Here is a 20,242-nt window from a genome sequence, read left to right as displayed (position 1 = left end):
GGACATATGTCCCAGAATAAAGTTATTTTTTCATTTCATTTCATTCTTGTCACGCTCTCCAGATTTAACAGTGTGGGACTTTTTTGTTTGGGGTGACAGTAAATATAATGGCTATGCGGGTGAATAATCATAATTCTTTACAATGAAGGATAATAGAAACTTAGGAAACAATAACATATATCCAATGCCATTCCTCCGCTGCAACTTGGGAAGAATGTTGACAAGCCTATCTTAATGCTTAATCACTTTGAACAACTTTTAATATGAGTGCTAATGTTTATATTTCTTTAATAAAATAGTTGGAACGCATATTAATTTATATATTATAACCTAAATGATTCATAACATTTAGGAGGTGAATATCTCCTGAACAAAGTGTTAACAGACATATTTCCACAGAGAATTTTTTTTTTTAAGATCCTTAATACATATTTTCAGCTAAGATATGAGTGTGACTTACCCATTGACTACATTTTTTTCGATGAATAATATAACTTCGTACACAGTAAACGTCAATACTAAACTTTTTGTAATTTTAAGTTCTTAATTCTATTGATACCTTTCATTGAAAAAACGTATTTTATTTAAAATGATACTGGAATAAAAACAGGCAGAAAAGAATAATTCCTTACCTCAGTGAAGACCACCAGTAGTAAGAATGTGGATATCAGCTTTGGACGGGATCACAGTTTCGACTTCATCTCTGTCATCTTCATCCTCATCAAATCCAAAACAGTTATCCATATCCTGTTCCATATTTCTACTTTTGTGACTTGATGGCTTTTTAACCGGTGAACAATCTGTTTCTAAAAAAATAAATAAAATTACCTATTGTGTCATGAAGAATTATGGTGGAAATCACAGGAATGGATTTGATTGAAGAAGCAAATTATAAACTATTGAAGGAATGAATAAAAAAAAATTAATAGCTTCCTCACTATTACCTATATTTCTAGATTAAAATATGGGTTTGAGATTAAAATCTACAGGACAAGCAACCACAAATAAAAAAAAAGAACAGATGATATTTCATAAAATTGATACATTTTTATCCTAATCCCCTAACTCGCCTCTAACTTGGGTCTAAATTGGAAATGTCTATGTTCGAAATATAGTTGTGTCAAGGAAAACACATCTGTACATGCATAGGCAATACATTTGCAAGAGGAAATACAGGATGGAATTTTATGAAATTAATAAGGTATCATCATCCAGGTACAACACAAAATTCGTTTCTTAAGGTCTAAAACATAAAATGTGAGTGAAACTTTTCGAAACTGAGGACAAACATTTTTTCATAAATACAAAGCTTTCGCAGTAGTGAGGAAGCCAAAAATTACTGATTTCAAAGTTATAGTTTAAATAAATATGATGAATACAATATATAAATGTTTAGTAAAATAAACTATTTGCTAAGAGAATAATACAACATACTTTACAAATTCAACTCTTGCTTAAGATTTAATCTTTATAAGCTGTAATTCAAAACTACAAACTCATAAAAAATAGCAATGTAATAAAATTTCAAAGGCAAAGTGCTTTAAATATGCTAATAATTTATTTATTAAGGACTCAGGAAATGAAAATAATGAATTTCCTTTTATAGTTTAATTAATAAATCCTTAACATTGCAGTAAAATCACAATTGAATAATGTTAACAGCATTAGCCTCAGTAAGAAATAAAATAAATTAAAAATTACCAATAGATTGAGGTGATTTTAGAGTAGGAAGGATTTCTTCAGCTTGATTGTCATCACTAAGCATTGCAACAGCTTGTTCAACGCCTCCAGAGCCACTCACAACAGCTACTTGTGGGTCACATTCTTCACTGTCCTGAAATAATGAAAATTTTAAAGGTTAGTTATATAATAATAGTAGTTAAAAATAATTATAAATGAAAATGAATAATAACAAATAAGTACGGAACAAATTAAAAAAGAAAAAATAGGAAACACAAGAAAATTTAGGTGATGGATAATAATTGGTGTGAGATTCAAGTAGCTAATTCTGGCTATTTTAGTTGGGACTTTCTTTAACGTCTATTTTGTTTTCCTTCTTGATGATATTATAACATAACTAGGCATTTTTTTTTATTAACTTATAAACACATTGTATTGTTATTTTGAATTTTTTTTTTCCATAAAAAGAACAGCTGTGAGGCATTATAAGGTAAAGTAGAAAAAAATTATCACTATTTAATTTATGGTGTACTTATAAAAAAAGGACACTTTGTGTAAAGCATCATCAACAAGCTGGACCAAATGGCCGGTCCGAGCAGACTATCGTCTATGCTCCTAAGGGGGGAGGTGAAAGGTACTTCCAGCCTATCTGTTAAAGACTGTCAAGCTGATAAAAAGAGAATAAATTTTAAAATGTCTGTTTTGGAAAATCTATTTAAAAAATTTACTCAACTAAAAACACACGATAATTAAACAATATCGACTCAGAAAATATTATCAGTGAATCCACATCACAACAACCAAATACAAGTGTCAGCGAATCTTATGCAGAATTCAGCTAGAATGAATAGTCGGACAACATTAAAAACATTTCAGTTAGTATTATGTTTAGACCACTGTATACTACAATGAACAAGGAACCCATTGGAACACCAGTTGTTCATAATTAAATTAAAATGAATAACAAATTTTCACACAATATGCACATAAGTAGTAGTTCTAATAGGAGAAATAATTTTTAATACCTCTCCAGAAAGTCATTACTAACATTATGAGCTAAAACAAGTGATATTTATAGAGCCAGCGTTAAATATCTTTAGTCTAAAAACTAAAAAAGACAAAACCTACAAGTTCATAATCAGAAACTTACATTAGTCAACACCTTACAAAATTATAATTAAATAATATTTTAGTTATAAAATATTTAAAATAGTATCACCAGTGTTGCGGCCAACATATGTTTAACAATTGTTTCCATTTTATAAATATAGATAAATTTATCTGATATAATGAAATTTATCTGATAAGTAACCCTTGGTATTAGTTAATATTTGCTACAGAGGTATTAATAATACCAGAAGTGTAAACATATGCCGGGTCAGCGGCCCTTATCTCTCTAATAGCTGCTAGCAGGCTGGCCAACTCAGATACTCGCTTCAAGCCATGGCGGGCGGCTCTTCTACTCCAATAGGACATTTCTCCAAAAGGGACCCCATCACCCAGGGTGACATATAGACTGTTTTATTCTTAAAGTCGCACAGACAAAACCAATATTTTTTTTTGTTTTTTTAATTATTAAAAATAATTTTAATTTGTATTTTTAGAAGTTAATTTTTTTATTTATAAAGTTCATATGGTTTAATATTTTGTCTTATAATGTTTTATGTTTTTTATTTTAAATACAGCAATAACAAAATTCGACTATATAATTCTTTTCTTCACCTTACACGGTAGGCTAGTAAAGGTTCCTTTTAAACCTCTACCCGCCGCAACAACCAGTTTGTGTGCTCTGCAATAACAATTAACTATAGAGTGCATAGTTCATCGCGAGCTCTAGAGAAAAAGAATGAACAAACAAATCCAGAGAACTTGGAGAGGTGAGATAACAGAACACTTAGGCTTCCAGAGGGAGGACCTGACTGACTTACAATCCTCATATCTTGCAAAACCAACAGGATATAACTCACTGCACAGCACACTACATCTTGCACCAAGAGTGTTCCAACTCAATCCACAATATCTCAATATAATGCTCCTTAATACACAACCTCTATGATTCAAATTATCATACAAAAGTATTTTATAGAAACACTACCTGCAGTTGAATTACTTCCAGAACCACGTATTGCTGTCCATCTGATCCTTCAACTGCAACAACATTGCCATCTATGTCCGTTTCCATCTCTTCTTCCTCATCTCCATCCTCACCAGGCATCACTTCAACTTGTTGACCATCAATAATTTGGACCTTGAAAAAAATAATTACACTATTACATACATGATATAATACTAATGACAATATAAACCATGATATAACAGCAATGCCAGTAGCTTCATAAAAGTATCATAACATGTTTTTTTTTAATATATACTTCAATATCAGAGCCACATGGGGTACAATCGTATTAGGTCTATTAAAAAATAACTCAAAATACATAATTATTTTACAAGACACTGATCATTTACTTCTACATTGAATGACTACCCTTTCCTCATCTGATATTTCTGATATACGGGAGGGAGTCTACCTACTTAGTTACCAACCTGCTCTAACCATTGTGAAGGGGGAGGTCGTTTTCATTTCATAGGGCCTCCATGAGTCAACCCCAGGTTGGATTCGAACCAGCACTGCAGTCATGAGGCAGTAAAGATTAGTGATTTAATACCCTATACTCCAACAGCCCATCATTCGAGGACCAATATATTTTGAGTTGTTGAAACTTAAGCAAAAAGCTGAATTTGGAGAGGTATACTGTCAGGATTCAGATAATTTAAAAACAGCACTCCATGAAAAGAGGACTGCGATTTTCAATATCTTTCGGGACTCTTGGCGGAACCACGCAGAGGTAGGCTGGGAAATTATGTTCCTTATCACCATAGCAAAACATACCACTTCAATACATTAAATAGTAACGGTAAAATAAATAAATAAAAGTAATTGTAAAATATGAGACAGGATATACGGAACTAGGTTTTAAATATAAAACATTCATTTTTGATAAATTAGGAAGCTGGGGTAGGGTTTTGATGCCTTCTATTACCTGAAAATCCTATTTTAGTTAGTCACTGTCCAAGGAAAATACCCAAGTAGCTTTTCCATACAGGCATGTAAGCCTTATCATAAAATTAAAATTAGTAAATAATGTCAATTTAATCTTTAATTATAACAGGTTAAGAATTTTTTTTTACATATTTATCAATATAAACTTTAAATTACAAAAAACCATAAATAGTGTTCACCTTCTTTTGTCGACCTAATTTCAGAGCTAAGGCTTTTTCTGCAGCTGAAGATTCAGGATCATGAGCAGACATATGTCGAATTAGATTCCCTTTGTGCCTAAAAGCTCTATTACATTCTGGGCACTCATGAGTTTTTTCCCGAGGCACAGGGGGAACATAATTCGGATTATGGTACAGATTCTGATGCCGTTTCAACAGTTGTTTTTGCCTGAAAGCCTAAACAAATTTACAGTAAATTTGTCATTAGAAATGTAAAGGAAAAGTTGAATTTTAAAATCTGATAGAAAGTTAATTCTATTCACCTGATCACATTGCTCACATTGATAAGGTTTCTCGTCTGTATGAATGAGCATGTGAGATTCGAGATGCCTTTGTGAAACTGATGCATACGGACATAGATCACATTTCCAACATTTTTCACCTTCATGCGATTTATTGTGAACCTGAAAAGAATGAGGAAGTAATAGGTTAGATGGATGATTTAATTTATTAAAATAAGAATTGTATCCTTTTTTCTCTTTTAATATCACAGATTGCTAACTTAATACATTGCTAGTTGCGAAATAAATAAAATCAGCAGTTAAACAAATACTATATAAAATAAACAACAGATATAATTTGTAATTTAATCAGGAACTTACAGGCTACTGTACTATATAGGATCATTTAAAAGATTCACAACTTTCTGACCCTCATCTCAAGACCAAGGTCTTTTCCATAAATACCAATAATTAAATCTTAATGATTTGAAGAAAAAATTCTTCTGAACCTAAGTGTGGATATCAAGAAGTGATGGTGAAAACAAACTTAATAATATTCCTCAGTGATATTGCAGATCAAACAATTCATGTCCTGGCTTTTTTTGTGTCCAGAAAAAAATTAACAGAAGATTTTAAAGTCAAGTGTGGAAGGCTAATGGTTTATTCTACCAAATACTCAGCATCAAAATAGAGAAGAGAAAGATAAACAGAGACCATTCGAGACTTGAAGGCCCCTTCCAATGTTGGTTTTTAGTTTGGCAAGCTTGAACATCCTAAGATGGTCTCACTGGAGCCTGGTGAAGACATGTCCGAGGGAGAGGCAAATAATACCAAACAGAGCTCTTGCCTAAAACATCTGAGAAATGTTGAGAGAGAGAAGAGTTTGAATAGCCTTCAACATGTTGATTTAGAGACTATGAGAAATTATAATTTGTGTTCTTGTCTTGTCCCCAACTATTTTTCTCAACATCCTTATCACCAAATTATCAATATTGCTAAGAACCTTATCCACCGATCCTTTTCTCTTTCTGACCTTTAATATCACCAGACCAACATACAACGTATTAAACAGATCCTATTCAACAACAATTTTCCTCATATAGTGACAAACAATCTATTGGATTCTTACATTAACTGTGTTACTCCAGTCCCTCCTGTTCTCAACCAACTCCACCTCTTTTTCAGTACACTCTACTTTTTTCTATTAATTCTATTTTCTTCCTTATTTCTTCATTTTATTCAAATTCCCTTTTTTCATCTTTGAGTTTGTACTTTCTTTTATATTTCCTCTTTTTATCTATTACTATTTCTGTTTTAATTTATTGCTTATAACATTTTATTTTTATTATTTAATTTTTATGTTTCATTGTATACCCTTGTAATTTTCTATTTATTTTTTTACTTATGTTATGTGTTTGTATCTATTTTAGCCCTGAAACATTGGCTCAAATAAAAATAATTATTACTATTTGAGTTTTTTTGATCGCACCTGGACCATATTCCATTTATTAATAATACACATGGTCAATCAGCAATCTTCCAGTAAGATTTATCTCATAATGAGCGGTCATAACATTAAGGAAGGTGAGTTTTTAACTGATTACCAGGTCTGATAAATGGGAGATAATATTACAGCAAGGTAGAATACGCAATTACAAAAGCGGCTTTAGTTAGCAGAAAAGGCATATAAGAACTGTAGATAATCTGGCAGAGTAAGGAAGGAAAACAGTATAAAGCAGAAATATGCCATGGAGCAGATCTAGTTTGGAGCTAAATAAAGAAGAATTTTTTTTAAAATTTATATTTTAGTGACACTTGTATGCACCAGATAGTAGATAAACAAAAAGGAGAATATGAACAAAATATAACTTTAATTTTGTTTCTGCCTCCCTCCTTTTTGACTAAAAGAAAACCTTTCTGATAGTATGTTTAAAGAATAAAAAAAAAGGCATACTTCTATTCTATTAAAACCTTTAAAAAAATAGATTAAAAAAATCTAATGTATTATTTAGTAATATACTACTTCTAAACAGATACAACTAACAGAGATAAATTCCTTCACTTATGCATAAGAGAATGAAAAAATTTATTTTGTTTTTGTAATAATACCTTATAAGTATATCTGTCTGGAAACTGCTTACCACACCGCTTACATTTTAGAGGTTTATCGGAGGTATGCAACTTCTGAACATGTATTCGGAGATCAGTCTTTCTGCCACAAGTAGCAGGGCACAACTCACATCGATACACAGGCTTGTCCCCCGCTGTGCAAACAGAGAGAAATATACATAAAAAACAAATACAAAAACTCTTCTAAAAATTACTTGCTTGTTTTCTAACCACCCAATAAAATTTTGTATTAATTTAATTATATTATCATGTACAACATTCTCTATTTAATGGAAGCTAAGGAAAATATTATACAGATAAGAATAAGTAAAAAAAAAAGTAAATGAACATATAAGAAATCATTTTTTAATTTTAAGAAATATTAGAAATAATAGAGTGTTCTGGGTATAAATTATTCTAAGGAGTGAATGGATGAATTGAAGGATATAAGAAGTTTTATTTGTTAGGTTTGAAGACTGAAAGAAATATAAAGCACAAAAAGGAAGGGGAAGGGAATGCAAAGGTTTTTAAAAAATCTACGATGATAGCTTTAGTTTTTCCTGTATTCATGCACAACTTATAGGTTACTATGCAGTAATAATCCAATCAAATTAGGAAAAAGATAAATTTAATCAATAGTAATTAAAAATGTTAACAGGAAATCATTAAATAAAGCAAAGAATCAGGCAAAAGAAATTGTTTTACCATTTTTCTTATAACAAATCACTTAATTTGTTACAAATAAATCTGAGGAATACTATAAAATATTAATGAGCCACTTACCACTGTGAATAAGTTTGTGTGCTTTAAGACTGTTAGACTGAGTGAATCGAGAAGGGCATATATCGCATTCATATGGCTTTTCTCCGGTATGGATCCTGAGATGTCTTTTCAATTTAAACGTATCTGGACTAGCATATGTACAATGAGGACACTGAAAATTTAATAAATGTACTAAAATCACCAAGGATTGTTAAATCAGTAAATATTTAAATATAACTAATTTAATTATCAATATTAGTAAACTTGAATAAGATTGAAAATACTGATTTATTGTGTCTGATAAATAAAAAAGTATGTAGATTAAAAATCAATCAAATAAAACAATCACCTACTAGAAGAATTAAGTTTAAGACAAATTCATAAATTTTAATAATAATATTCATCAAGGACTTTTAGTAATTAGTAATCAAACCAATTAAATTATTATTTTAGGAAAACAGATAAAATTACCTGATAAGGCCGTTCACCTGTATGACACCTCATGTGGTTTCGCATTTTACTAAGTTCAACACTTGCGTAATCACAAATAGAGCACTTATGTGGTTTTTCATGGGTGTGCTTGTAGCGTACATGTCTTACCAGTTCACCTGAAAATAATAAGTTTTAATATATTTTATATACTTATAAAAGGCACAAAAGTTTAAAAATCAAGTATTTTTAAAGATGTCAAGAATGATAAAGAGGATTTGGGTCTGGAAGGGAGTCACGAGTCATGGATGCAACTAAGAATTCTAATGTAGTTGAGAACAGACATATTTGAGAAAAAAAAAAATATTATACAATAGAACATTAAGGGATAGCGTTTTAATAACTGGAAGTATAAATAATCATAACCATTTAAACCAATCAGACAGGAAATCTAATATAATTTTTTTTCAGTGTCAAATCACAGTAAATGGGTGATTATAATCACTAGCAGTTTTTCAGGCTATAAAGCAAATAAAGTTAATTGACAGTGGAGATTTTTGTTAATAGCAATTTATATGGGTCAAAAAATAAATTGGTGCATAATAAGGCTTAGAATCATCTAAACCGACTTCAACTAGAGTTTAGAAATTAGTAACATACATATTTTTTTTTTTTTACTTTTATTCTTAGAACACCATACACTTACCTGAAGTAGTAAAGGCACTCTGACAATATTTACAACGGTGTGGTTTTGTACCAGTATGAGTATTGACATGATTTTGTAAAGAAGCGAGCGTTTTAAATCCTCTTTCGCAAACACTACATTTGTGAGGTCTTTCTTCTGAATGGGACTTCATATGCCTTGAGAGAAGGTACCTAGACATAAAAAAAAGTTTATAAAACAAACATTTAAATATCAAGAATTTCTGAAGTGTAATATATGAGCAGGTATGTCATTAACAGAGGTCAACTGAGTGAGATGAACCTCCAGTTCACAGATGCACTGATTAAAAAAAAAAGAAATGGAAATGGATTTGGTCACACCCTAATGAAGTGTAACAATCCCATAGATGGAAGATGCAGCTGATTGAAATACACTGTGTGCTCAGAAGCAAGGATAACCCAAGAGCATATGGAAGAGATTGGTAAAGAAAGATGTCAACTAGCCGGGACAGCAGTGTAGCAAATTGAAGAGTAAACACAATGACACCAATTCGTAGTTCTTTGTTAAGAGGATTATTACATACATGGATAAGAGGATTATTACAACTAATAATTAGTGAATTATAAAATTTTAACTAATTTCCACAGCATTAACAACTGCTACGATCACATTGAAAATTGATAGATAAGAATAGTAAGATATGCAATAAATAATTAACGTGGTTATATTACCTTTTAGGGCTGGTGTAGTTACAATAATTACACATATGGGCCTGAGTTACAGTTTGTGATTTCTTCGGAATCATTTTTATAATTTTTGCTTTATCTTCCTCATCACCAGACTCCTGAAAAGATTTAAAATTAAATTCATTCAAGAGCAAATAGTACAAGCTTTTAACTGAATGGAATATACAAAGCTTCCAGTTCAAGCTCAAAACCCAGTTATATTATTCTTAATAAGGTAAGAAAGATCTTTTTCTTCTGTCATACGAAAAACTAAATACTATTTTAAACTAATCCAAAATCCTAAATAAAACAATTTCAACAGTAAAAAATGAGACACCTACCGCACCACTGACTGGATGCTGTTCTTCATGGTCATCAAAATCATAAACAGTAAGATCTTGGTCCTCTTCTTTTTCCTTATCTTCTGGTTGTTGAACAATTAGAACGTAGCTGACCTCTCCAGTACTTGTTTCAGATGGAACTATAGTAACAGTCTGGTACGAATCGCCTGTACCAAGTACCATTTGTCCATTTTCATCCATAACCTGAACCTAAAGATAAAATGAATAATAATTATAATGGTTATCTTTCGCAACAGATGGAAACAGTCTGTTCACCAACACTATGGAAGAAGTATCTACTCAAAAAATTAAACATTGTATTTTGTATTAATTATCACATCTGAAGAAAGAAGAATAAACTGATAAATGAAGATATAAAAAAATAACAATAATTACATATGGAACATGAAACCTGAAAAATATATGACATATTATTTACATTTCAGGTTCTTGTTCATCTTCAGAAGTATAAAAAAAATGTTTTACATACGATATAGTTTTTTTAAGTGTAACATTATTATTTATCATAAATAAATTTAAAAAAATTAAAAGCAGTGAGCAACATTTTAAAAGTAGTTTTGAATACAAAACTTTTTAACATTACCTGTATTAGTTTTAAACAAATAAATATATTGATATTTTGAGGTTTGATTGCCCTATTATTAATTTACATTTAATGACTCCGCAAAATTAAACAGGAATAAAAAAATTACAAGTAAAGGTTATTCACCAATAAAACATAAAGAAACTAAGAATACTTTAAGAGGAAAAAATCAATGCAGCTCACATATATTTCTTTAACAGCTAACAAAACGCAAAATAGTAGTTCATTGAAAAGAATTATTGAGTAATTAATTAAGTTATGTTAATTTTTACCAGTTCTCTAGGATAAAATTATTAAACATGAATACATTATTTAATGAAGGTAAAACTTAAGAATAAACTGAGGTTAAATATATTATTTAATGGAAATAAAGTGCAATCATCCAAAAGAAAATATAATTCTATTAGAAAGATAGTTAATCCGATATTATCCATAGAATCTTAAATTCTAATGGGACAGTAAATTAAAGTTAAATAAGCTATACTGTAATTAAGTGTAGATTGTTATATATTTTTTTAAACTGAAATTTATACTATTTTTCAATTTGACAAATTGTCGATTCGTCAGGTGAACTCTAATTGAACATGATAGTTTTAATAATAGGATGTTATTTACTTATTTCAATAGTTCTCACAATTGTTTTTGGTCCTTAACAATCTAATCTCTGGTTCACAAAACACTTTTTGTTCTGTTAGAAAAAAGTATATTTAGTTTGGTTTTTTTTTCATAATGGGACAGATTTAACTAAATAAAAAAACAGTCATATAACTAATTATGTCAGCAATCCTCCCTTTAACTTGACCTTGAATATTTAAAACTTTTAAAAAATACATTAGATTATTGTGGCACTAGTCTAGGTCCATCAGAATTCATTTTGTGGGGAATAAACAAGGCTTGCAGGTAAAACTAATGATACAGGCAACCGACCTGCTATTTTTTTTTTTTTTTTTTTTTTAAATCCTGTATTGAGAATACAAAGGATTATTGAAGCAATGTGCACAACTAATCCACTTAATATGCATCACTCAAATGAGATCGTATTGATATGAAATGGTTAAGAAATGATAATAAATAAAAGTTCTTAGAAGTTAACAATAATCAATTGCTAGTAAATGCAGGTTAAAATTTCAATTACATTTTCAAAATAATATGGAAAATCATATATTAGAAGAAAATTTTTATATATCACCAAATGTGGGCACACATTAACATGATTAGTTTAAACATGTTTGTATCATATGAATTATTATCATTTGTTTATTTTCATATGTAAGCAAAGTAAATTGTTATATCATATGTTATTACATATCTTTATATCATATTTTTTCATTGTTTTTTTGTTATTAATATTACATTAAGGTGATTGAAAGTTGTTGTAGTTGGCACAGAATCTTTGCTTTATTAACATATTGTGCTTTCTTTCAAAAATTTATCAGAAGAACCAATATGACGCATCATCAATCACTGAAGGGGTAAACCAACCTGAGAAAGTTATCAGTGCTAGGAGGTGAATAGTGAAAATGTGAAGAGACTAAGAGCTAAAAAATAATTTATAAGTAAGAGAGGAAACAAATAATTCAAGGTTATTTTAAGAGAAACAAATGAAGGCAACAGAGATGAAGAAATTTAAAGGAAATTTTATGATAAATTACAGTAAAATTTTATGAAAATAATTTTAAAAGACACAAATGCAAAGATTGTCAGAGAAGAAGTTTATTATCCCATGACTGGTAAAGTAAGTTCACACAAATACAGTAATGATAATGGGATATGACTAAAAAAATTTGCCATCTTGAAAAAACAAATAATCAGAAGTAATACGTTTAAACATAAGTATATTCATTATATTATGCTATATTACCTAGACATCGCCAGATTCGCAAACCAGAAATCAGATCGATCATACTTGTTTTAATCATGATTGGTACATCAGATGTACCAAAATAGTATGATTAATGTGAGAGCTTATCATAGGGGAGAATGTGAGTTATATCATGAATTAGTAATAAAGAAAACCCTATATAAACAGGAGAAAAGGAAACGGTATCTATCCAAAAATTTTATTCTGCTAATATACTAGAAGTCAAAAATAGAATTTAATCCTGAGAACCTGATAAGGATTCATGAAGATATTGAGAAGTTATGGGTAGGGATCAGATACTAAAGAGGCTATTAATTTGTATCTCGGGAAAGGGATTAGTAAAAAGATTATATGCTAGTTCGATAAAAACTGTCTAAAGACATGTGAACAGAGAAAATTTACTTATTTCTGGGCTTTAAATAATGAGATTATCAATTCATCTGAAATAAAAAAAAATATATCTTAAAGAGAAATAGAAGAAGAAACTAACAAAATTAAAAATAATATAAGAAAAATGTACAAATATTAGCCGATCGCGTAAATGTTTAGGGCTCTGAAGTGACAGACATATATAAATGTGGAAGGCACTACATTAGTTTCCAAGTTCATTGAAGAAATAAGAATGCTAGAAATTATTAAAAAATAGTTTATTATTTAAATTACTTATTTATTAAATCAATAAATCACTCACAAAACTTTCCTTACCACTAAGTCCGAACAAATATTTACTTTACAACTGCTAAGAGCAGTCATTTTTTTTTTTCCAGCTTTGAAGACAATTCAATTACTTTTTAAATAAGTATTAAGAAATTTCCTGGAGAAGTTTAGTTTCTGCATTAGTTGAAAAACAAGTTAAATTGTGTAAATGTTCACCGATTTGTTAACTTAATTATTTTAATTCCACTTAAGGCTTAAAAAACCTCAAATCAGTTACTATTTCGAAATGAAACGGCCTATGCTAATGGCAAATTCTGAAGATTATCATGGGGTAACCTGTGACAGTGCTATCAAATCTGAAAAAGCCATGGATGGATCTTTTTTATTAGTTTTTTTGGATTCTACGTATCTTAAATAAGTGTCAGGAAATTTTCTGGAGAAGTTTAATTTCCAAATTATTTGAAAAATGAGTTAAATTGTGCAAAATACTTTTTTAAATTTTTAATCTGGTAACAATGCAACAGTTATTGTGCACATGTTCACCGATTTGTTAACTTAATTATTTTAATTTCATTTAAGGCTTGAAAACCTCAAACCAGTTACTATTATGAAATGAAACGGCCTATGCTAATGGCAAATTCTGAAGATTATCATGGGATAACCTGTGACTATGCTATCAAATCAGAAAAAGCCATGGGTGGATCTTTTTAATTAGTTTTTTGGATTCTACATATATTGAAAACAAAAACCTAAACAGGAGATGAGGGTAATTTTTTTTTCCAACACTCAAAAAAAAAAATCAAAGACTTCTAATAACTTTTTTTCCATTTAAAACCAATAAATTTAAGTAACTTGATTACACCCCAGTTAAGTAGGCTGTAATTTCCAAAAATTGTTTCTTGAAACAATTTCTCTATAAAATATAAATGTAATTTTAATAATCCAATAATATAAATTTTGACAATCTTTTTTGTAATGAATAATAAAATTATTATAACATCTACTTACATCTTCAGTAACTTCAGTTTCGTCATTCTGATTATCTATAGGAACAAACTGATCTTCAACAGCATGAGATTCCGGAATTCCTAAAACAGATTATTTTATTATTCAATTATTATACATCATACGAAAAGATAAATAGAATTTAAAAACAGTCTATAACCAACATTGTAGGGATGAATGTTTCAAGATGGCTATGCAATCTCTACACACCCTTTAGCTCTTAATAGGACAGTGGGTCATATTGTTCCCGTTTCAGAAACAGACAATTTAGAAGGCCACACAGCACTGAATTAAAGGAACTGCACCCGATAAATATAATTCAGATTATAGCATTGAAGTGAATGAGAAGATGGGCGTGTAAGGTTGTGGGATTTAGTACTGAGTGGATCCCTAAAATGTTAATAAACACTGAACCGACAAGTAAACCCGAGGGGTAGACCGAAACATAGATGGAAGGATTGTGACTTGAAGAGCCCAAAAATGTAAAATTATAGTAACTTTATTGACAAACAGGTAAGTCCACCTTTCTCTGTCTTAGATAGTATAGAAAGCAATATATAATAATATATATGTACATAGGTAAAATACCTGGTACAACTGTCATCACCCTCTGACCGTCTTCAGATCTAGATTCATAGTAATACTGACCAGTCGCTTGATCTATGTAATAAGCACCAGATTCTCCACCATCAACTTCCGCAACCTCGCCTGTAACTTCACCTAAAACAATAAAAAAGTAGAAATAATGTTACAAAAAAAACTTCTCATGAAGAATCTTTAGCTTTTTTCACTAAATTTAATTAATTTGTATTGATAATTCACCAATATACAAATATAAATAAAAGAGCAAGGGCCTAAGCTGCAGATATCTGGACTTTTTATTTGTTATATTTATTATGACTTTTCGCTTATGGGATCTACTAAGTAATAGGAGAGACTAAAAAGTAGAGAAATCTACTAAAATTTAGAATTACTGTGGTGTTAATTAATCAAAATAAATCAACAAGCTTTGAAAAATATCTTTAAAAAAATACTTAATTTTGAAAATAAATTTTCAATAGAAATAACAAGAGCAGAAGAGCATTAAAATAAAGATTTTGCTTTCTCACTACAGAAGGTAGGGAAGCTTAGTATAAACTAAATAATAAAGTATACAAAGAATAAATACGAATTTATTTATTTATCCTTTAAAATAAATTTTCCATCTTAAGATATTTTCCATCAACCGAAGCTCATAAATTAAATTTTGTAAGCCATATGATCACTAGTAAATGATAAAAAGTTTAAATGAGTAACTAATTTATCCATTAGAGAAATCACCTTGTTAACCATTTAATATACAATTCATACATACTAATCAAAAGAAGGAAACAATTTTTTATTATCATAGCAAAATTTGGATTAATTTATGACCAAAAAGTACACTTTCCGCCATCATAACTAGATTTCTTATAAGAAACTCTTGATATAGAGAGCAATGAGCACAGGAAATAGTTCATCAAGAGGTTTAAGCTATGGAAAAGTGGTATTGAGGAAAATGACAAATGTTGGTGAATTATTGTAGAACCACTACAAAGGATGCTCCACAGATGAAATGTAGCAGAAAATTATCATTCCTCGCTTTCTAAATGAGTCAAAATGTTGAAATATTGGGTACTTTAGAATATAGAAAATATTAACATGTTAAAAGTTATAAATACCAGTCTCTTGGAAACCTTGTATGATGGGGACAAGCAAATATCATATCTGAATTTAGAAGAAAATATACTGTAGACATGACAAACTTTTCTTTTTGAGACAAAGATAAATCTCTTTTTTCTTCCACAGTGGGGAGCACTGGTAGCTTTGGAGTAAGACACATGACTAATAACTCCAAGGACCTGAGTTCGGATTTGGCTGGACAGAAAATTGTTTTCTGTTACACTGCAGCCGTGAGTCAATTCCTGTGGGTTCTTGGAGCCCTCCTGGGGTACACACAGCCTCTTAAATTGGGTACCCTTAATTAGGTAAAAATTTGGGGGTCGAGCGTGATTCTGACCAAATCACCTCCTTGCACTATCGTTGGTCTTTACTTCCTTATAAAGTACTGAACCCCTGATTCTTCATGGGTAGTAGCGGTACAGATTTTAATTTTTTTTTTTTTCTTCCACAGTATAATTGAAGAAACGTAATCCCTAACCGATTTTCAGAGAGCTTAATTTGGCATTTAAATACATAAAGGCAGGTGAAAATAAAATGAGAAAATAATTTGTTGAGATTAATAAATAATTCTCCAATCAGATACCTAGTTTGAAGAAGATAATAAAAAATCAATATTTAAAATAAGATACATTTAAGACTAGTGAACTCCTACAAGCTTTGTAACATAACTTCATTTATGACTAACACAGAATCGGCCTAATACGAGAATAGCCCTTTTACATTAAACTGATACATTTCATCAATACTTTTTATTAATATAAAAATAGAAGCATATTGAATGTATTTTTAAAACTTTTATTATAATTAGTAGTAGGAGCATTTAACTAATTGACTGAAAGGAAGATATTAGACAAATAGTATAAAAATCCAATATAAAACAATATTCATATAATTCAAGACAGAAGTAAATTTTTAATGCATCAATTTAAACTAGAATTGAAAGAATCTTAGAAGAAGAAAAAACTAATCATGTTTCAATAAACAGTCCAACCAAAGGTAACGCAATACTAATGTACTAGGTCAAGGTCAATGGTAAAAATATACTATAAAGTCAATTGTAAAGGTAAAAATACTGAGCTAGACTGAAATTTACAGTTTAAAGTAACTATAAAAACAAATTTTACTTAAAATTATTTCTAAATCAACAGATTAATTATCTTGCTAAAGTTTATATAGATACACTTATAAATTTAAATTTAAAATCAACTTGTTAACTGGAAAGATTTCTGAAACAGTTTTCATAATTAAAAACCTACTATTTGGTACATTTATTTGTCCCATATTATTTTGAAAATGAACTGTTGCTACAGTAAAATTATTACTAAAATAGTACTGAATTAGTGCATAAAATATTCACACCTAAAAAGGATGAGATAACTAGAGAATTTAAGAGGCTACATAATACTGAATTGCTGGAACAGCACCAAATATGTTTAATTGATAAGAATGCATTGCATTGAATAGAGTAAGGATGTAGAGGTTAGTAACGAATGAATCCCAAAAAGGTAATATGAGCTGAGCCAATGGGTAAACTTCCAAGACGCAGCCCATAAAACGGGTGGGAGTATTTTCTAAAGTGTGATCTAATGGATTGAGCTTGTCAGATGTTTAAAGACAGCAATTGGTGGTATTGAACCTTTGGGTCTGTAAGTGTTTAATTATTATTGCTTAATGATTACAGATATATCCTAACAAAACTTCTCAAATGTAGTGATATTAAAATGAATCCAGAAAACTAATAAATAAACAGCTAGCAACATCATAGCAATAAAATTCCTTAGAGTTATCCTACTTGAAATAAAGAAAACAAGATGTTAAGTTCTACAGCAATATGAGACTGGGGTCCTCCACAATCTATAGCCTCCTATTAAACGAAGCATACAAACTTAAATTAATTGCAAGGAACATTTACTTACTTGTTTCGAATTTGATTCCTATTTGGCTGTTGACAGAATCTCCTCCCTCTATCTCTTTATTGAATGTTTCTAGATAGTTCTGAATATCTGTAATAGTTTCTCCTCCTGCACTGGTTCCGCCAGAAGATCCAGGATTGCTGTCCATTTTAATGACTCTTAAAGTCTGGCCATGTCTAACTAATGTACAAAAAAAAAACCTCAAGTTGTTGCTCCAATTTAAAATTCAAAATACCTAAAATATTACACTTTGTACTAACCTGGTATCTTTTTTGAACTCATCTTGGCCAAATGGTTTTGTTGTCCTTATTTGATGAATGTTTGTTTTAACTCTCCTATTATTACACCTTAAAATTGGAAACAAAATTTTGAGTTGAAATAGAATTACTTAAAAGCAAAGATATAGAACCTTAGTTCTTAGACTACACCTCATTCAATATTTGAAGAAATGCATTGAATGTAAATCTTTTTTAAGGGAGCATATTATGGCAGATTAAAACAAAGCACTTTGTGAAGGCCATGACCATACATGAGCCTCATGAACACCATAAATTTCTAAAATGTCACAGAGGATAAATAAATAACTATAATATTCGATTAAAATTTATTAATGGATTCAAACTAAGGGGATGATTAAGGTATGAAGTATAGAGAAGAACTATGGAATGAACCATTCTACTCAATATCTCGCCAGGGTGCTGAATGATACACATTAGGTTAACTATTATAAAATATTCTGGCAAGATCTTATACTTTAAAGTTTGAAATGTATTTTCCATTCTACACAATTTGAGTACGCAATCTGTCGGGGATGTAAACAATTCTTACTTACAATTTTAGAATACAGGGGGCATTAAAAGCGAAAATTGCTGGAAATCGGCACTGTAGGCGCTGTCAGCAAAATGGCTCCGATATAGTGTGAAAACTATTTTATCTCCGTCTAATAGATCGAGCTTTTTGAGGAGTCAAGACTATGAGCCATTACAAAAACTCAAGACATCACAGCTACATCACTCACTAACTAAACCATCTAACATATTCACTGTAATTCAGAAATCCATTCAAAACAAGCCTTAACTAAAATTCCGTCACTTGAGGGCGTTGTTTCACGTCTTCGATCGACTTTCAATATGGCCGACCTTATACGCTGGCAGTGGTGCGCAAACTATCACCAACTGTATGCGCACATATTTAGGAATACCATCCACTCTTTAAATTTCAGTATTATAAACTATTGTGGCCTGAGGTCCTTAGTTCCTAAATTATATCTTTTCAATGATCCAATTGAAGATAACTTAGGCATATCTATCACACCAATAAAAATTGTACCGTTAGTTTAATATTATAATTCCAGCTCATACAAACATTTTTCGCTAACAACCTTAGTTTCATGATGATCCTCATTCAATTACAACATATTAAATCAACTTAAAGCATATTAAAGGAAAACAATTATACAGAAGCATTTTTTAATTTCGATTTATTAACCTGACATACCATCAGCCATTTCTACAACCTAGGATTTAATAGTACATCACATGAAATTAAAAATTTTAAAACGATAAATTAAAAGATAATCTACTTAAGTGACTATCAATTTTCTCAGAGCTTCTTAATGATTGGTTGAGCTTATATTTACTTTTGAAGGAATAATAATCCATCAGCAGCTGAATGAAAGTGACCATTTTGATATCTTATTTTTTTATAATCAAATTTGTAGCTGTTTCATTTACATGTTTATTAATTATTATAATAATCAAGTTAAATTTATTCAAAGAGAATTTATCATTCTATTTTAGTGTATTAAGATGAAATTATGGTACAAATTTATTGTCAGCATTTATTTTTACTTTTTCTTGACCTAAAATCTATTTTATACAGGAATAATATTAATCAAACAGCTGAAAAGAATTTTTCTTTCAAAATGCTAATTTCAGTAATACCAACTTGTTCATGCAGCTTCAATTTAAGAGATTCTAAAATAGTTATTCACAAACATGATTTAAAACATAGATTTCTAAATTCTTCTCATTTCAGCTTTTGTTAATAATGTTATGGCGGTAAAATTTAATGAATTAGTATTTAAATGAAAACAATAGCAGTTAACAAATTATTTTATAGACAATGAATATAAATTTTTTAATTAATATTCACTTACTGACTCATAGAAAGCTTTTAGTTTTTTTTTATCTCAATAAATTTCCTTCAATAGTAACTATCATGAGATACTTATCAAATATTACATCCATAATATTGGAATTTCAATTTATTTAATTTTTTTATTTATAACT

General features: G+C 29.8%; 1 protein-coding gene across 2 annotated transcripts in view; it reads right to left on the bottom strand.

Moving 5' to 3' along the window:
* LOC106689778 (transcriptional repressor CTCFL) overlaps positions 1–19,092 on the bottom strand; it is a 23,608-nt gene extending 4,516 nt beyond the window's left edge. The window contains exons 1-16 of one of the 2 annotated variants that reach the window (XM_014434954.3): positions 18,784–19,092; positions 18,212–18,298; positions 17,955–18,131; positions 14,926–15,057; positions 14,341–14,420; positions 10,211–10,420; positions 9,876–9,988; positions 9,187–9,356; positions 8,523–8,659; positions 8,073–8,223; positions 7,290–7,444; positions 5,223–5,363; positions 4,921–5,136; positions 3,776–3,928; positions 1,702–1,834; positions 633–806 (exon numbers count right to left, since the gene is read on the bottom strand). In XM_014434954.3, the coding sequence (XP_014290440.1) occupies positions 634–806; positions 1,702–1,834; positions 3,776–3,928; positions 4,921–5,136; positions 5,223–5,363; positions 7,290–7,444; positions 8,073–8,223; positions 8,523–8,659; positions 9,187–9,356; positions 9,876–9,988; positions 10,211–10,420; positions 14,341–14,420; positions 14,926–15,057; positions 17,955–18,131; positions 18,212–18,233 (2,163 nt within the window). In that variant the 5' untranslated portion in view covers positions 18,234–18,298; positions 18,784–19,092 and the 3' untranslated portion in view covers position 633. The other variant, XM_014434962.2, reaches the window with a different exon arrangement.
* Positions 19,093–20,242: the final 1,150 nt, after the last annotated feature.

The sequence above is a fragment of the Halyomorpha halys genome, unplaced genomic scaffold, assembly GCF_000696795.3.
Source record: "Halyomorpha halys isolate HHAL.00 unplaced genomic scaffold, Hhal_1.1 Scaffold47.1, whole genome shotgun sequence".
Classification (NCBI taxonomy): domain Eukaryota; kingdom Metazoa; phylum Arthropoda; class Insecta; order Hemiptera; family Pentatomidae; genus Halyomorpha; species Halyomorpha halys.
Note: the sequence above shows the minus strand (reverse complement) of the source record. Positions and strands in the feature narration are given on the sequence as shown.